This window comes from Schistocerca cancellata, chromosome 2, assembly GCF_023864275.1.
Source record: "Schistocerca cancellata isolate TAMUIC-IGC-003103 chromosome 2, iqSchCanc2.1, whole genome shotgun sequence".
Taxonomy (NCBI): Eukaryota; Metazoa; Arthropoda; class Insecta; order Orthoptera; family Acrididae; genus Schistocerca; species Schistocerca cancellata.
The window spans coordinates 1,091,914,502-1,091,929,400 of record NC_064627.1 but is presented as its reverse complement, the minus strand read 5'-3'; the positions used below and the strand labels follow the sequence as shown (position 1 = coordinate 1,091,929,400).

Here is a 14,899-nt window from a genome sequence, read left to right as displayed (position 1 = left end):
CACAATACTTGAGCTTGTCTAGCAGAATTTCATGATTTACACAATCAAAAGCCTTTGAGAGATCACAAAAAAATCCCAATGGGTGGTGTTTGGTTATTCAGATCATTCAAAATTTGATTGGTGAAAGCATATATGGCATTTTCTGTTGAAAAACCTTTCTGGAAACCAAACTGACATTTTGTTAGTACTTCATTGTTACAGATATGTGAAGCTACTCTTGAATACATTACTTTCTCAAAAATTTTGGATAATGGTGTTTGAAGGGAGATTGGACGGTAATTGTTGACATGAGATCTACCCCCCTTTTTATGCAAAGGTATAACAATAGCATATTTCAGTCTATCAGGGAAAATGCCCTGTTCCAGAGAGCTATTACACAGGTGGCTGAGAATCTTACTTATCTGTTGAGAACAAGCTTTTAGTATTTTGCTGGAAATGCCATCAATTCCATGTGAGTTTTTGCTTTTAAGCAAGTTTATTATTTTTTTAATTTCAGAGGGAGAAGTGGGTGAGATTTCAATTGTATCAAATTGCATAGTAGGGCCTCTTCCATTAACAGCCTAGCATCTTCTAATGAACACCTGGATCCTACTATATCCACAACATTTAGAAAATGATTATTAAAAATATTTTCAACTTCTGACTTTTTGTTCATAAAGTTTTCATTCAATTTGATGGTAATACTGTCTTCCTGTGCTCTTGGTTGACCTGTTTCTCTTTCAATAATATTCCAAATTGTTTTAATTTTATTATCAGAGTTGCTGATTTCAGACATGATACACATACTTCTGGATTTTTTAATAATTTTTCTTAATATAACACAGTAGTTTTTATAATGTTTGATAGTTTCTGGGTCACTACTCTTTCTTGCTGTCAGATAGATTTCCCTTTTCTGGTTACAAGATATTTTTATACCCTTAGTAAGCCATGGTTTGTTACAAGGTTTCTTACAAGTATATTTAACTATTTTCTTGGGGAAGCAATTTTCAAATGCATTTACAAAAATGTCATGAAATAAATTATATTTTAAATTGGCTCAGGTTCACGGTACACCTCATCCCAGTCTAACTGCTGTAGGCTTTCCCTGAAATTTGCAATTGTTAAATCGTTGACTGAACGTACTACTTTGGAGGACTGTTTAGTATTGCTGAATGGAGCTATGTCATATATTGTAATTAGCTGTGCACCATGATCAGAAAGACCATTCTCAACAGGCTGAGCATTTATCTGGTTAAACTTATCTTGGTCTATAAAGAAGTTATCTATCAGTGAGCTGCTATCCTTTACCACCCGAGTAGGAAAATCAATAACGGGTGTCAAATTGAAAGAACCGAGTAATACTTCAAGGTCATTTTTCCTATTACCCTCTTTCGGAGAATCTACATTGAAGTCCCCACAAATAATAATTTGCTTCCCCCTGTCTGACAGATAGCACAACAAGGAGTCCAAATTTTTCAGAAATAGATTAAAATTTCCTGATGGGGACCTATATACAGTTACAATTATGAATGTGCCTTTATTTAATTTAAGCTCACAGGCACATGCTTCTATATGTTTCTCTACACAAAACTTTTTTGTTTCTATACTTTTTGCACAATGATAACTTTTTGACATATATGGCAACTCCTCCTTTCTCCATATTTTCTCTCATTACATGTCCAGAGAGCTTATATCCACTTACATTTACCTTATCCATATCAGTAACAATGTGATGCTCAGACAGGCATAGTATATCTATTTCATCCTCAGCTTCTTAATCTTCTAAACAAACCAGAATCTCATCTATTTTATTCTTTAAGCTCCCAATATTTTGATGAAATATACTTACATTATTTTTAATTATACTTTTATGTGAACCTTTCCTTATTCTAACATTTGCAGTACTCTCCTGTCTGAGTTTCTCATTGTGCTTAGGCCTAGTTGCTATACCAGTGGTCACATGGTGTTCAGAGAGGCAGGTTATGTCAACTGGGTTGGGTGACTTTAATTCATCAATGCAATTACCTAGGACTGAGATACAACTTGGTGGAGATAAAATTTCTGGTGATTGGTGAAAATTTATAAATGACAGCTGTAATTGGTGATCCAATGTGCTAGAATTGTGCTGTTTAATTTCTTTCCTAAACTGAAGATTTGTTTCAATCCTGACCTCTCGTAGAACTTGACATCTTTCTGTCTTACCTATCCTAAAAAAGGTGCTGCTCCAACACCTGTAATCACTGGTATTTTACCATTCATGGCAGTGCCTCCCCCCCTTAAATTTCCTGCTATTACCCCAGCCAGTTTCCCCTTCCCTTTCCTGTTGAGATGTAGGCTGTGCCTGGTATAGTCCCACCTACTGAGAGAATCAACAGGAACCACACCAATATGAGCCCCCGCACCCAACCCAAGCAGCCGTTCCAACTCCAAATTAACTCTCCCAACAGAAGAGTTCAAATGAGGCTGGTCATGGCGTCTCAGGACAGATACAAATTCAACATTGGTGTGTCTCGATGCCGACACAATCTTTACCAGGTCACACTCTATACTGTACCCAGGATCTCTGTCGATGCTGTTCCCTGGCCTTCCCACAATAACCACGGTGTCTTCCCTGGTAAATCCTTTACAGAGTGAACCTAAATCCTCTGTCACCTGATCCAGACTAGCACTTGGTTTGAAAAAATTTGTGACCTGGTATTCTGGTCCTAATTCCTCCTGCAGAAGTTGGCCTACACCTCTGGCATGAGAACTGCCTAACAACAAAACTTTATTCCTTTTCGATGGCTTTCCTACATTCTTTTGCAATTTCCTATTGAAAGTTTGTTGTGTCCTGTCTACACCTACCTCTGCTTGAGGCTCATCAGTTTCTAACTGAAGCAACAGGTCAAACTTATTTTTGACATTCACCACAAAACTGTCAGACTTAGTTCTAGGCCTGTTCCTTCTGCTACCTGTTGCCACTTCCCACCTCTCTTTGCCCTTCTCCCTCCTTAACCTGTCCAGATCTTCCCTAGCCTGATCTAGCTCAGCCTGAAGGGCAGCAATTTTCCCCTCCTGTTCCACTATATTCCTGTCTCTGCTGCAAATCCTACATAACCACTGATGAGCCTGATCCACTTTCCCGACACCCACGCCACTGCAGTCCCCCCAGTGAAAAAAACTACTGCATCCATCACACCAAATCCTGGAACTAACAATTCTACGGCAAGTCAGGCACTTCTCACTCATGGCAAAAATAATGCTTTAGCTAGAATAAATCAATTAAATTACCGAAAATCAAAAAAGACGTTACAAGAATTAAGCCTATTCACAAATGTATATAAGCAAGTTTCTGATTTAAAATTCCACTGTTTTTCTGAGATCTGTATTAAAACAATGAAGGTATACGCTATTTATTTTATATTTCACTCGATGGAATGAAAAAAAGGACAATTAAACGAGATACTTTAACTTTGATTCTCCAAAAACGTTACGAGAATTAAGCCTATAAACAAATGTATATAAGCAAGTTTCTGATATAAAGTTACGCTGTTTTTCTGAAATCTGTATTAAAACAATGAAGTTATATGCTATTTACGGTAGTTTACTTATTTGTTATCGAGAAATTAGTTAAATTACCGTGAAACAAGAAACAAACACGTTTACAAAATTTAAGCCTAAGCGCGACTTCGCGAAGTTACGATCTTTTCGTGTTTTCTGAAAAAATAAGCAAAGAAAAGTCAAACCTTTAACGGCAAGACTAAATGATACACTAATGCATGTATTTAATTTGTTGTCGGCGTTAAACTAAATTATATTCCTGTCTAAATCACTTAACTTTCTGGAAATGGTTTCTGGTGTCACTTACTCGGCGGCCATCTTGGAACCATGCGGAGGCCCAATAGGACCAGTGGCAGCTGTTCTCATGGCACATAAACATGGCTTTTAACATCTTATGCCAGTGCTGTACCGCCATGTTGCTTATGGGATGGTAGCTGGTCATATGGTGTTGCTGGAAACCACGCAACTTGGTCAGTTTAAAGAACAGTGTCAACTCAAATTGGCACCCTTTATCTTTGTTGTTGTTGTGATCTTCAGTCCTGAGACTGGTTTGATGCAGCTCTCCATGCTATTCTATCCTGTGCAAGCTTCTTCATCTCCCAGTACTTACTGCAACTTACATCCTTCTGAATCTGCTTAGTGTATTCATCTCTTGGTCTCCCTCTACATGAAATGGACAGCAACAAGAAATTCACATAATTAAAAAGCTTCTCGCTGTTGTTTCCATTAACATAACACTGACTGGCATCATCTCATCCCAGTGGGTGTACCTATCAACAGCCATAAATGTATATCAGCAGTGTATACCATACATGTGTCTTTCATCTTCTTCTTCACCAGATGTAAAGGTGATGTCAGATTTGCATATAATACCAGGTCGTAACAGTGCCTTGAATTCTGCTTTTACCATGGAAGAATGGTCTGGTGCCAACCTCTGTGACTATTAAGAGACTGATTGGCTGGATGTTATCTTATATGGTTCACTGTGGTAGATAGTACTTTACATAAGCGACTAATAACTTCCTGTTTGGTCTCTGGTACGAAAGAACTATGGGGTGAGGTGATTGTGTTGCAGCACTTTTACCTATTTCACTTGTAACCACCTCACTACCCATCTTGATCAGAACCATACAGAGATTTATTTACAATACTTTGTGGTGACTGAAATCTACTCCCAATATTGGGTCAGTAACATTTGCCAGCATGAACCTCCATTTTGAACTTTATGCTGAAACCCATGCTAATTGTTAGTACATGTTCACCATATGTTGGAATGGGCAAGTTGTTGCCTGTGGTAAGGTGGAGAGATGCATTAGCTGGTGCAGTTTTACTCTGTCTGTGTGGCAGAGTACTTACATCTGAACCTGAATTGATAAGCTAGCAATGATTTACTTGCCTGTTCATCACCTACAAATGGTTTGATATTGTAACCAAAAATACTTGATTTGCTGCACTTGAGGCCATGGTTGATTTGTCACTGATAACTGAACAACTTTCAAGCAAAGTGTCTTGCTCAAATTTTGGTTATGTCATCAGTGGGCTAATGATGGCTCTTTATTTATTATTCAGCTTTTTTGTGATACCGTGTGGTTCTCTGCACCAACTGCAGGCCGCTGAAGACCTTTGTAAATGTGCATGGACCTTGTGGTCTGATCACCAAACTGCATGTGGTATTAGCACTTTGGTGATGTTGTTTCCCTTGTGCTATTTGGTTATCCATTTGGTTCTGCTGGCAGAATGAGTTACTTTCTTCTTTCTCTTGCCTGGTATGAGCCCCCTTGAGTCTGTATCAATAACAGCTTCTGAAGTGTGTCCATGTGACAGTGTAGACTTTGGAGTTGTTCATTATTATTCAGTTGTGGGTCATGTCGAATAGCTGCAGTCCTATCTGAGCTGATGTCATTACTTGCTTGCGTCACCACCAAAGTGTTTGCCTTTTCCATCACTGCATGAGCTTTGCCTGCTGATGATAGTAAAGAATTTATATGATATTTTCCCACACATTTTTACTGATAATGGTAATTGTGTTAGCCAAATGTGACATAGTTTTGCGTCAGACATTGCTTCGTTATCTACGATGTTTCTCAGGTACTACTTGAATTTCAGCTGTATTCTGTCACCGATAAGTTGAAACTGAAATGTTTGTTGTGTGCTGTAGGTCATTGATTTACACATTCGGCTGATGAAGGTGTTCCTTGAATGGGAATATTGCTGTTGTGAGAGCTGCTTTAATGTAGTGTCGATACCATTGTAACTACACAGGCATCTAAGCTGTAACTGCCATGGTAAATTTTGAACGGTCACTAGTAACATCATTTTGCGTGAACACAAAATCTAACTTTGCAATCCACAACTCTGGTTTCTCAATAGGAATTTAGGAATTTGGACTTTCGTTTGTGGTTTATAAACTATGCTGGCTTCAGCAGATGAATTGTTTGTAATATTTGTGGTCCATCTCACCGCTTGCGGAAATAACTTAGTGTGATCGTGTGTTGCAATTTGAGTTTGGATCTCAATAATCTGCTTTCAGATATGCAGTCACTGTTTGACTTTCTTTGTTGATTGATGTTTCTGTGTTATTTTATATTCCACCAGTCACCAACTTATACGATTATTCCATCAAATACACAGTAGTAACTCACTAATACTCCATAACTGAATAAACTGATTTTATTTTCACTATTTGGAAATGACAGTCATAAGTTAAACACGGAAACTACTTGAAAAACAGAGGGAAAACATAGCATCTGCAAAGTTATGCCAGTAGACCGTGAATAATGTACACGTTTTTAGTTGATACCCAAAGTTGACACTTCCCACATTGCCATTAAACAAACAGCTTTATACTATGAATATATTCCAGATGCCTCATGTTGCGCAAAACTTTCTTAATTTTCCAGTTGTTGTTTAGGTTTACTCTCTGCGTCACTAGTGAATGTAAAATATTTGTAATCATTATAACAATTTATTGGAAATAATTCTTTTCTCTTTCATTACAGGATCCTGATATGAGAAGAAGCCCTCACCTGGTGCCTTACATAAAAGTAGATGACGCAATCAAGAAAGCAAATAGGTGCAGTATCTGAAACTGGAATATTTATCATAATTTACCATTACATTATCATGTATTTAGTTGATCTAATAAACATACCAAATTTTCAGGGATACTGCAAGTGAAACAGTTCGCACATTGCTTGTATATGGATACAATTTAGAGCCCCCAACTGGAGAAGCAAATGAAGGTAAGTTTTTCCAAAATGGTTTCTTCTGTCTCGGAGACTAGAAATGTGATATGTGATATTTTTCTGCTGCACTCTGAAATATGCATGACATAATATTTCAACATTCCAACTGATGACTATATACAGATAAGATGATAGTGCCAGGTTGCACCGAACTGATACTGAAGGCATATGCTGTGACACGGAAGTGCTGTCCATTTGTGAAAAATCAGATCTATGTTTTGCAATGTTCTTCCATACTTTCCCCTGCATACCCTTATCAACTTGCCATAATCAATGTTATTGTTTACAATATTCAAAATTTCTTATTTGCTGTGCTCCAGATTTTATATATTTTTGTGTCTAAACTTAATGTGCAAGTCGTGTTGTTATTAATTGATAGTGAATGCAACATAATGACAAAAATTTTATGCCAACCTACCCTTCCCTTAAAAGAATGAAAGAGAAGATTAGTAAGAAAATGCTGATAGGAATTTTTTAAGAGTATGATTCTTCGTACCTATTTCTGATCTATGATCTATTCTTTGAGTGAATGACCAGATCATTTTGTCAGTGGACTGTTCACCATGGCAGTTCACCTAAATAGATATTTTTCATCTTCAATAGAAAAGTTTCTTGCAGTTACAAATAATTTTCATTTTCTACCTCCAATGATGTTCCATTGAAATATGATTGTTCAGTCCATTTGTAAGCTGAAAATCGAGCACCACTGTTAGTGGGGGAAGTTTCTTTTCTTGGAATAACATTACAGCTGCCATACAGGATGACTGAGAATCCATGTCCATTCTTGTAATGTGGAATAGTGTGCTGAAACTTATGTAGATTTTGTGCATATGTGTTTCTTGTGTTAGTATTATTAGTATGAGGCATTGTTAGTATTATTTGTATGAGGCATTTCCAGAAAGTAAGTACCATTTTGTAAAAAAAACTCATAAAAACATTTTTTTTTAAAACCAAAATTTATTTTTACAAGAAAGAGCATTTTTTAACTATTTTTCTACGGAGATGTTGAATAAGGTTTTGAGTGAGGCCAGCAGAATGGGGAAGTGTGTTGTCCTGCAGAACACAGAGCCTTGGCTGAGCATTCGATGCCATTTTAATTGTGTGCCAAAGTTTACTCAGTGTTTCATAGTATTGCACCACATTGATGGTTTCACCTCTGAAAAGGAACTCAACAAGCCAAATGCCCTGTCTGTCACTGGATACAGTACGTATGATTTTTTTGTGCTGCCGATGTTGTTTGAATTTTTGTTTCTTGGGGGATCGTGAGTGCCTCCCCTCCACTGGCTTGTTTTGACTGTGGAGTCATAACAATATATGTCAACAGAATGCCATAGTTCAGTCACGGGAAAAACCATATGTATAACACTATTATACCGGGAATAAGGTGTATAGTATACACATCATAAACATGCCTACTTTCCACAACTGTCATATAATGTTACTCCTTTTATGGGACTTGACCATGATGTATGACTAATGGAGATGGAAGTCAGACTAGTAGTTCTTTTCCTAAGAGTTTTCTAGCTGTTAGAAAGAAATGCAGTAAAAGTGGAATATTACTGAATCTAGTTCCTTTCTGCTCTAAGTTCATTAAGTGGTTTGTCTATTTGATTTACGTTCACCAGCCTATGTCAGCAAACAAATGGTTAAGTTTCAGAAAAGCAGAATAAGTAAATTTGTTTTACTTTCCTGCTGTTCCCTAACATAACTTCACAAATAAATATAACTTTAAGGGATATGGTTCTGAGAAAGACACAGGAATCTTTCAGCTACTACATCCACATACATAAATAGTTTTGATCTAGAAAGGCCACAAATTTTTAATTGTCACTATGTGCAAAATAAATTGGCCGGGGGGAACTTCTATCTATGTTTGCAATTTTGTGTAACCAACAAATTAAACTCTTAAATATTCTAATAGCATAATACAAACATTTAAGTTTACTAAGGAACTTTGTTTTATCTTTCTCTTAACAAATGGCCATTCTGTATTGTCATCAGTATTTTCATGTTACCCTACTTCAGTGTTACTGAGCCTCATAAGGAATTTTCTTTTTGTATCTCTTTGTACTTTATTAAATTTCATTTATAATTGAAAGAGTTTTATCTTTACTTTACTCAAAGATTATTTACTCACTTTCACTTTACCTATTACCACTAAGAGAGTAAGAATATTATATCATTAATTGTCTGAAATCAACTACTTCAGTACTCAAAATTTTAATTCAGCACTTCTACTACATAAATCACACAGTACTTTTGCGTGCACTTCAAAAGTTAGTTAATGACAATTATTTTCAAACATTTATTTAAAGATCAAAATTAGTGCTTGCAGACACTGAGTAAAGCACTTCAAATGTTTTTCTAACAGGTTTACACAAAATAATCAAACACCAAGAAACGACCCTGTATAGATGAATGATTAGGAATAAAATAACACGATGAACCAAATTTTACATTTAATACAATAATTTTAAAAAAAGGTTAATTTTGAATTAATGATTTACGCTTCTACAGCTGTAATTATACAGTTCGTAACCTGTTGGCTGTAGGCATTGGGTGTGGTGGAAAATAATGGTTGCTACACTACCCATGGTACAGTGTACTAGTTTCTTGGAGTATGGACTAGTTAATTCTTCTTGATATCATTTTAAGGTTCATAACATTGCCCAACATCTTGTACCAAAACTGTAATAATTCAGCTGTCACCATCTGATGCTATTGTGCAACAGTTTCCAGGCAAGGCATCACCTACTCCATCTGAGTGTTGCCTCTTTCACTGCTGCCTACAGACAGTATCTTCTCATTCCCATTCACTCTATAGGTAGCATGGCAAAAACCCAAGCTACCTTTTACGCTTCCCACAGTAACTTCCATACAGTACAAAAGTCCTCCATGTTTTACATAACACATATCCTACACATTGTCCCCGAGCGTGTGCCATTTTATACAAATGACAACTTGTACAAATACATAAAATTACATACACGAACATTTTCATTTCATTAATCTATGACAAAATATTATTTAGTTAATTATACACTTCACATATTTCTTTACATAAGTTACAAATGTATGTTAGGAAAGCACTCTAACATCACATATATCACACTTTGCAAATAGTCTTTGCATATCACAGTTATGTTGTGATAAAGTTTAAAGGCAAATTTTTTTTTTATAAATTAGATAACTGATTGAACAATAGTGTTATAGAGTGTAACAATACCAGAGAAAGAAAGTTGCTACTCACCATATAGCGGAGATGCTGAGTCGCGATAGGCGCAACAAAAAGATTCACACAATTATAGCTTTCGGCCATTAAGGCCTTTGTCAGCAGTAGACACACATATAGCATAGAGTGACTTGACAAACCCAAGTTTCGTCACCAGACACAATTCTGTTTAATAATTCATCTCCGTCATGACTGTATTGTATAAAAAATGTCAAAGCACTGCCAAGTCACTTCATTTTGAGGACATCCATAAGCACTTTCAGGAACCAGCAGAAACACAATTAGCAAGAATTTAAGATATTTGTGACAATCTTATGCAAAACAGTTTTTGAATTTTGTGAAAAGTCATCACAAAGGATTCTTATTGTGAACCATCTGTTTTCACAATTTTTCTTGTTCAGTTTATCAACCCAACTATCATTGACAACAGAAGGCCACCCTCTTCTTGCTGTGTCATGAACAATGCTTTGTTAATTTCTTCCCACCCCTCTGTCCATCCCCCTCCCCCATCTGACCTTGAGTCTTGTTTCTTGTTATTTCAAATTCAGCTTCAGTAGTAGTATTTTAATCATAAACAAATAAGCCATAAATACAACTTTTCTGTCTACTAACAACCTTCTACTGTTGTATAATTGTCTCACCCACTTTCTCATCATTTCATCAGTCATTATATTTTCGTCTTAAATCTCTACAAGATGATGATGAATATCAGCATTATTAACATTTGTTGCATTCAAAAACCATATTACAGAAAGCGTTTAAGACTTGGTGGGCTCAGAGATTGTCTTAAACATTTTCAATGATCACTAACCAATGTAAACATAACACAATCTGGCTTTAATGGCGTCAGTGGAAAGACAGTGAACCAGAGAGACAAGTGCAAATGTGCAGAACTCTGACTCTAGTGCTTTGGTATCAGTAGAACGAAATGGTACTTACTTTCCTGACACACCTCATAACTCATATCTATATTCCATATAGTGTTAAACACTTTGTGCAAGATCAACTCCCCTGGGCATGTCTGTGCACTGCATCACCAGTGATTCATAAAGCACACTGCAGAGGGTCAGTGTAACTTCATGAAATACACTGTGTTGCTTCCAGTGAGGTAGGGCAGTAGATACTGTAGGGAATAATCTGCACACTCATCAGTTTGCAGACCTGTGAAGAAGGGAATTGCATGACAACAATCCGACAACTTACCTTATCTCATGCTTCTACATTCCACCCATGCCCACTCCACACTGTTACATCCCATCCCTTAATAAGGCTCAACTGCACTTAGATGTGGTACACACATTTAATATTGGTTCTTAATCTATTTTATTTAACAGTGAACAGTAATTTTATACCATTAAAATGCTACTTCTGATAATTTGTGATTTTTCCATCCCCTGCATGTGGAAACTATTAGCTGTAGAGAAAAAAAGAATAGGAGCTTTTTTGTAGGGAGTTTAATATACTTTAAAATGTTCATAAACAGTCTTGACTACAAGATACCTTTATTTTTGTTGTTACCGGTTACAGTCAGGGAGATAATCTTCAGACCTCATACTGAAATATGAAAATAAAATGCATTAAGAGGTATGTGTACAAATAGTATTAACTTATAAAATACATATTATATAACAAATAATAAGAGAATGTAATTGGATAGATAATAAAATCTTCTCACCAAGTGACGGCGGGAGAATATACGTGGGCACACACACATACACACGCACACACAGGTTTAACTTAGGTTATTTTCATTGTTAAATAATAAAAGAAGAAATTATACCCATGCTGGTAGGTGGTGACAGCTTAAATATGCGATGCTCTGCCCATCGCACACCGAATTACATCAGTGATAGCCAATCATGCATACAGGACATGAAACAGCTGTGATAGTAAGATATATACAGAATGTTTACATGGAAGCTAATGACAAATGAAGAAATAGGTGCCTTATGTTGTTTACAGTAACTGCTGTAAACAGCATTTTGTCAATCTGTGACAGAAAATATATACAAAAAGGAGATAACCAATCATAATTGGTTGTGGGAACACCAATGGTCATCTGTGGGGATTTATCATAAACTCATATAGTGCATGGCATGAAAGATGGTGGTTAAGTGATGCTAACAGTTCCCATGGAGACGGACTGGTCATATTGATATGCGCCATCTAACAGAAGAGGATTTCAGAGCTGCAACTGTGGCTGGATGTCACATATTTACTGGCATGCAGGACAACATGTAGAACTGCATGTCAGGTCTTGCATGTTGCTCCTAGATCATACCGGCAGTGGAAATGCTGCTTTACTGAAGCCATTATTTCCGTCGAAGAGGCATGGAAGTGTCGATGTGTACGTTTCACAGTGATGATTTCAAAGTTGCGACAGCGGTTATGACAGGCTATCTCTTTTTTGCATATACTTTTGTCACAGATTGACGAAATGCTGTTTATAGTAGTTACTTTATATAAGCACCTGTTTTTTCATTTGTTATTAGCTTTTGTGTAATCATTTTGTACATACCTTACTGTAACAACTGTTTTAAATCCTGTATGCCTGACTGGCTATCGTTGATGTAATTCGGTGAGTGCTGGGCAGAGCATCAGAAATTTAACCAACAGCTACATTGCTCTCCTAATGCCTGTTCCATTCACCATCACTGCCTACCAACATGGTACAATTTATTCTTTTATTATTTATTGTGTAAGATGTATTTTACACATTACTACTATTTGCGTACATTCCTCTAAACACATTCTATGCTCATATTCCAGTATGAGGTCTGAAGATGGTCAGTAACTGGCTGAAAACTGTAACCAAAAAAATAAAGGTTTCTTGCAGTCATGACTGATTATGTTCATTTTAAAATACTAAGAATAACCGCTGTTCTCCATGAGAAATGTTCTCAAAAATTACAAATTTAATGTAGTTTAATTTTGTACTGGAAAACATTTATGCTAGACACCCCAGTTTTTGAGTCATTTAAGAGAAACATAATAAAGTTATCTTTAAACACCCTCCTCCCCACCCCCCACCACATGCTCAAACCGACCAATGAGAATTTTTAGTTATGTTGTTCATGACATTCGCTCCTGCCACTGTAGAAAAATTTGTGACCACACCAATTTGTTTGTCTATTGGACTTTTTTTGGTCTTTGTTGACTGGGATATAACTTGAACATACAGAGGCCACTCAGTGGTCCACTTCTTCAGTTGGTACCTGCTGCTAAACATACCAACATTTATTCAGATAAATTAGACCCACATGTCTGCCCCTCTTTGCAACTTTCATTTTGCAGGTCTAAACTCATAGGAAATACAAGGATGGGGAATACACAGCACAGTGGTGTGAGGATAGTCTACCACTTAATTTAGGATGTGATGTGGAATAACAGCCAGTCCAAAGGGAAGTTAAACTGTAGGCATTCTGAGCTGTTAACATTAATTTGTCTTCAGGACAAAATGGTAGACTGGCTTGAGTAGTAATGTTAGTGAGATGATCAACACTGTAAGGCATGGAAGGGGAACAGCTTTGCTGAAATACAGCCTACCACCTAACCCTCCACATTTCTTTTTCCTTTCTCATTTTTTATTGCTTTCTTCCCTTTTTCACTTTTAAATGTGTCTTTTGAGAGTACTGGAATTTTGCTTCCTGAAATTAAAGTATTGGCCAGCTATTCTGTCTCTGTGTAATTTTCCAGTTCAAATAAATGTTGACTTGGATACATGCTTTGAAATGTGTTATGGAATAGTAGTGGAAGTTTCTTGTTAGCTTCAGAAGGTTTATTTACATTTTACATAAAAACCTGGAGAAATTACATTTCATTCTGTCATGTTAAATGGAAAGAAAGTGAATTCATTAGGTAATTTCATATTCTTATTTCTGTATAGCCTTAGATCATAGTAGCACCATTAGATAGGAGTTTATTATTCTAGTTCATTACTGATGTATGTAAATATTGTACTAAACTGTTTATATTTTCAGCTTTGCTTGCTGAGGCCAATAGGAACAAACAGACTCGTTTCAGAACATATCGTGTTGAGAAGAATTATGCTGTTTCTAGTGGGAAATGGTGAGTTCCACTTGTTGCTACTTAAAGGAAACACTGCTTTATTAAATATACTCATATTTTCAACAGAGATATGGAAATGTCTAGACTACTAACTGGAAGACTGTACTTAAAAAACCAACATCATTTCAGTAAAACTACAGTGAGAACTTAATTTTAGTGATCTGTAGCTGTGCCCTTTTTCATCAGTATGAACGTGTTTGCCTATTCATATTTTGTCAGTTACTTTCAGTATTTCCTCAGACATATTTGTCGATTTTCTTCTTCTGGTTATATACATAGCAACGTACCGTAAAGTCCCTGCCAGAGAGTACTGTTTATTGTTTGCATAAAGTTTCTTCCATTACTATTCCCAGATGATGGATGAGAAGAATGACAGCTTACAATCCTCTGTGGGATTTTTATTATTCTAATTTTAGCTTTAGAGTCTACTGCAATGACATGTAGGGGACTGAAGAATGTAGTGCAGAAGATATTGAAGAAAATCTTTTGTTATTTCACATACACTCTACCATTAGGCATATGAACCTGTGATCATTTTCACTGTCCACCTTTGTATACTCTTGATTACTGCTGTTAGCACAATCTCTTACTAATTCCGCATCCTTGAGCTGCATTCTAATATATTTTCATAGGAAAGTTACAGTGACTTAGTATCCTGCCAGATAAGTGTAGTCATCCATTTACTATACTGCAGTCTGGGCTATCTGATAAATCGACTTCCCCATCATTTATTGATAACTAGCTGTATGCAGCCATACTCTGGAAGGAAGGAAGGAAGAATGGGTTTAACATCCCATTGACATCAAGGTCATTAGAGGTGGAGCACAACCTTGGA

At 36.4% G+C, this 14,899-nt stretch overlaps 1 protein-coding gene across 1 annotated transcript in view; it reads left to right on the top strand.

Moving 5' to 3' along the window:
* LOC126163107 (ryanodine receptor) overlaps positions 1 to 14,899 on the top strand; it is a 737,240-nt gene that overhangs the window by 334,888 nt on the left and 387,453 nt on the right. The window contains exons 22-24 of the mRNA XM_049920028.1: positions 6,519 to 6,592; positions 6,682 to 6,761; positions 13,977 to 14,064. Coding sequence (XP_049775985.1) covers positions 6,519 to 6,592; positions 6,682 to 6,761; positions 13,977 to 14,064 — 242 coding nt within the window. The remainder of the gene's footprint in view (positions 1 to 6,518; positions 6,593 to 6,681; positions 6,762 to 13,976; positions 14,065 to 14,899) is intronic.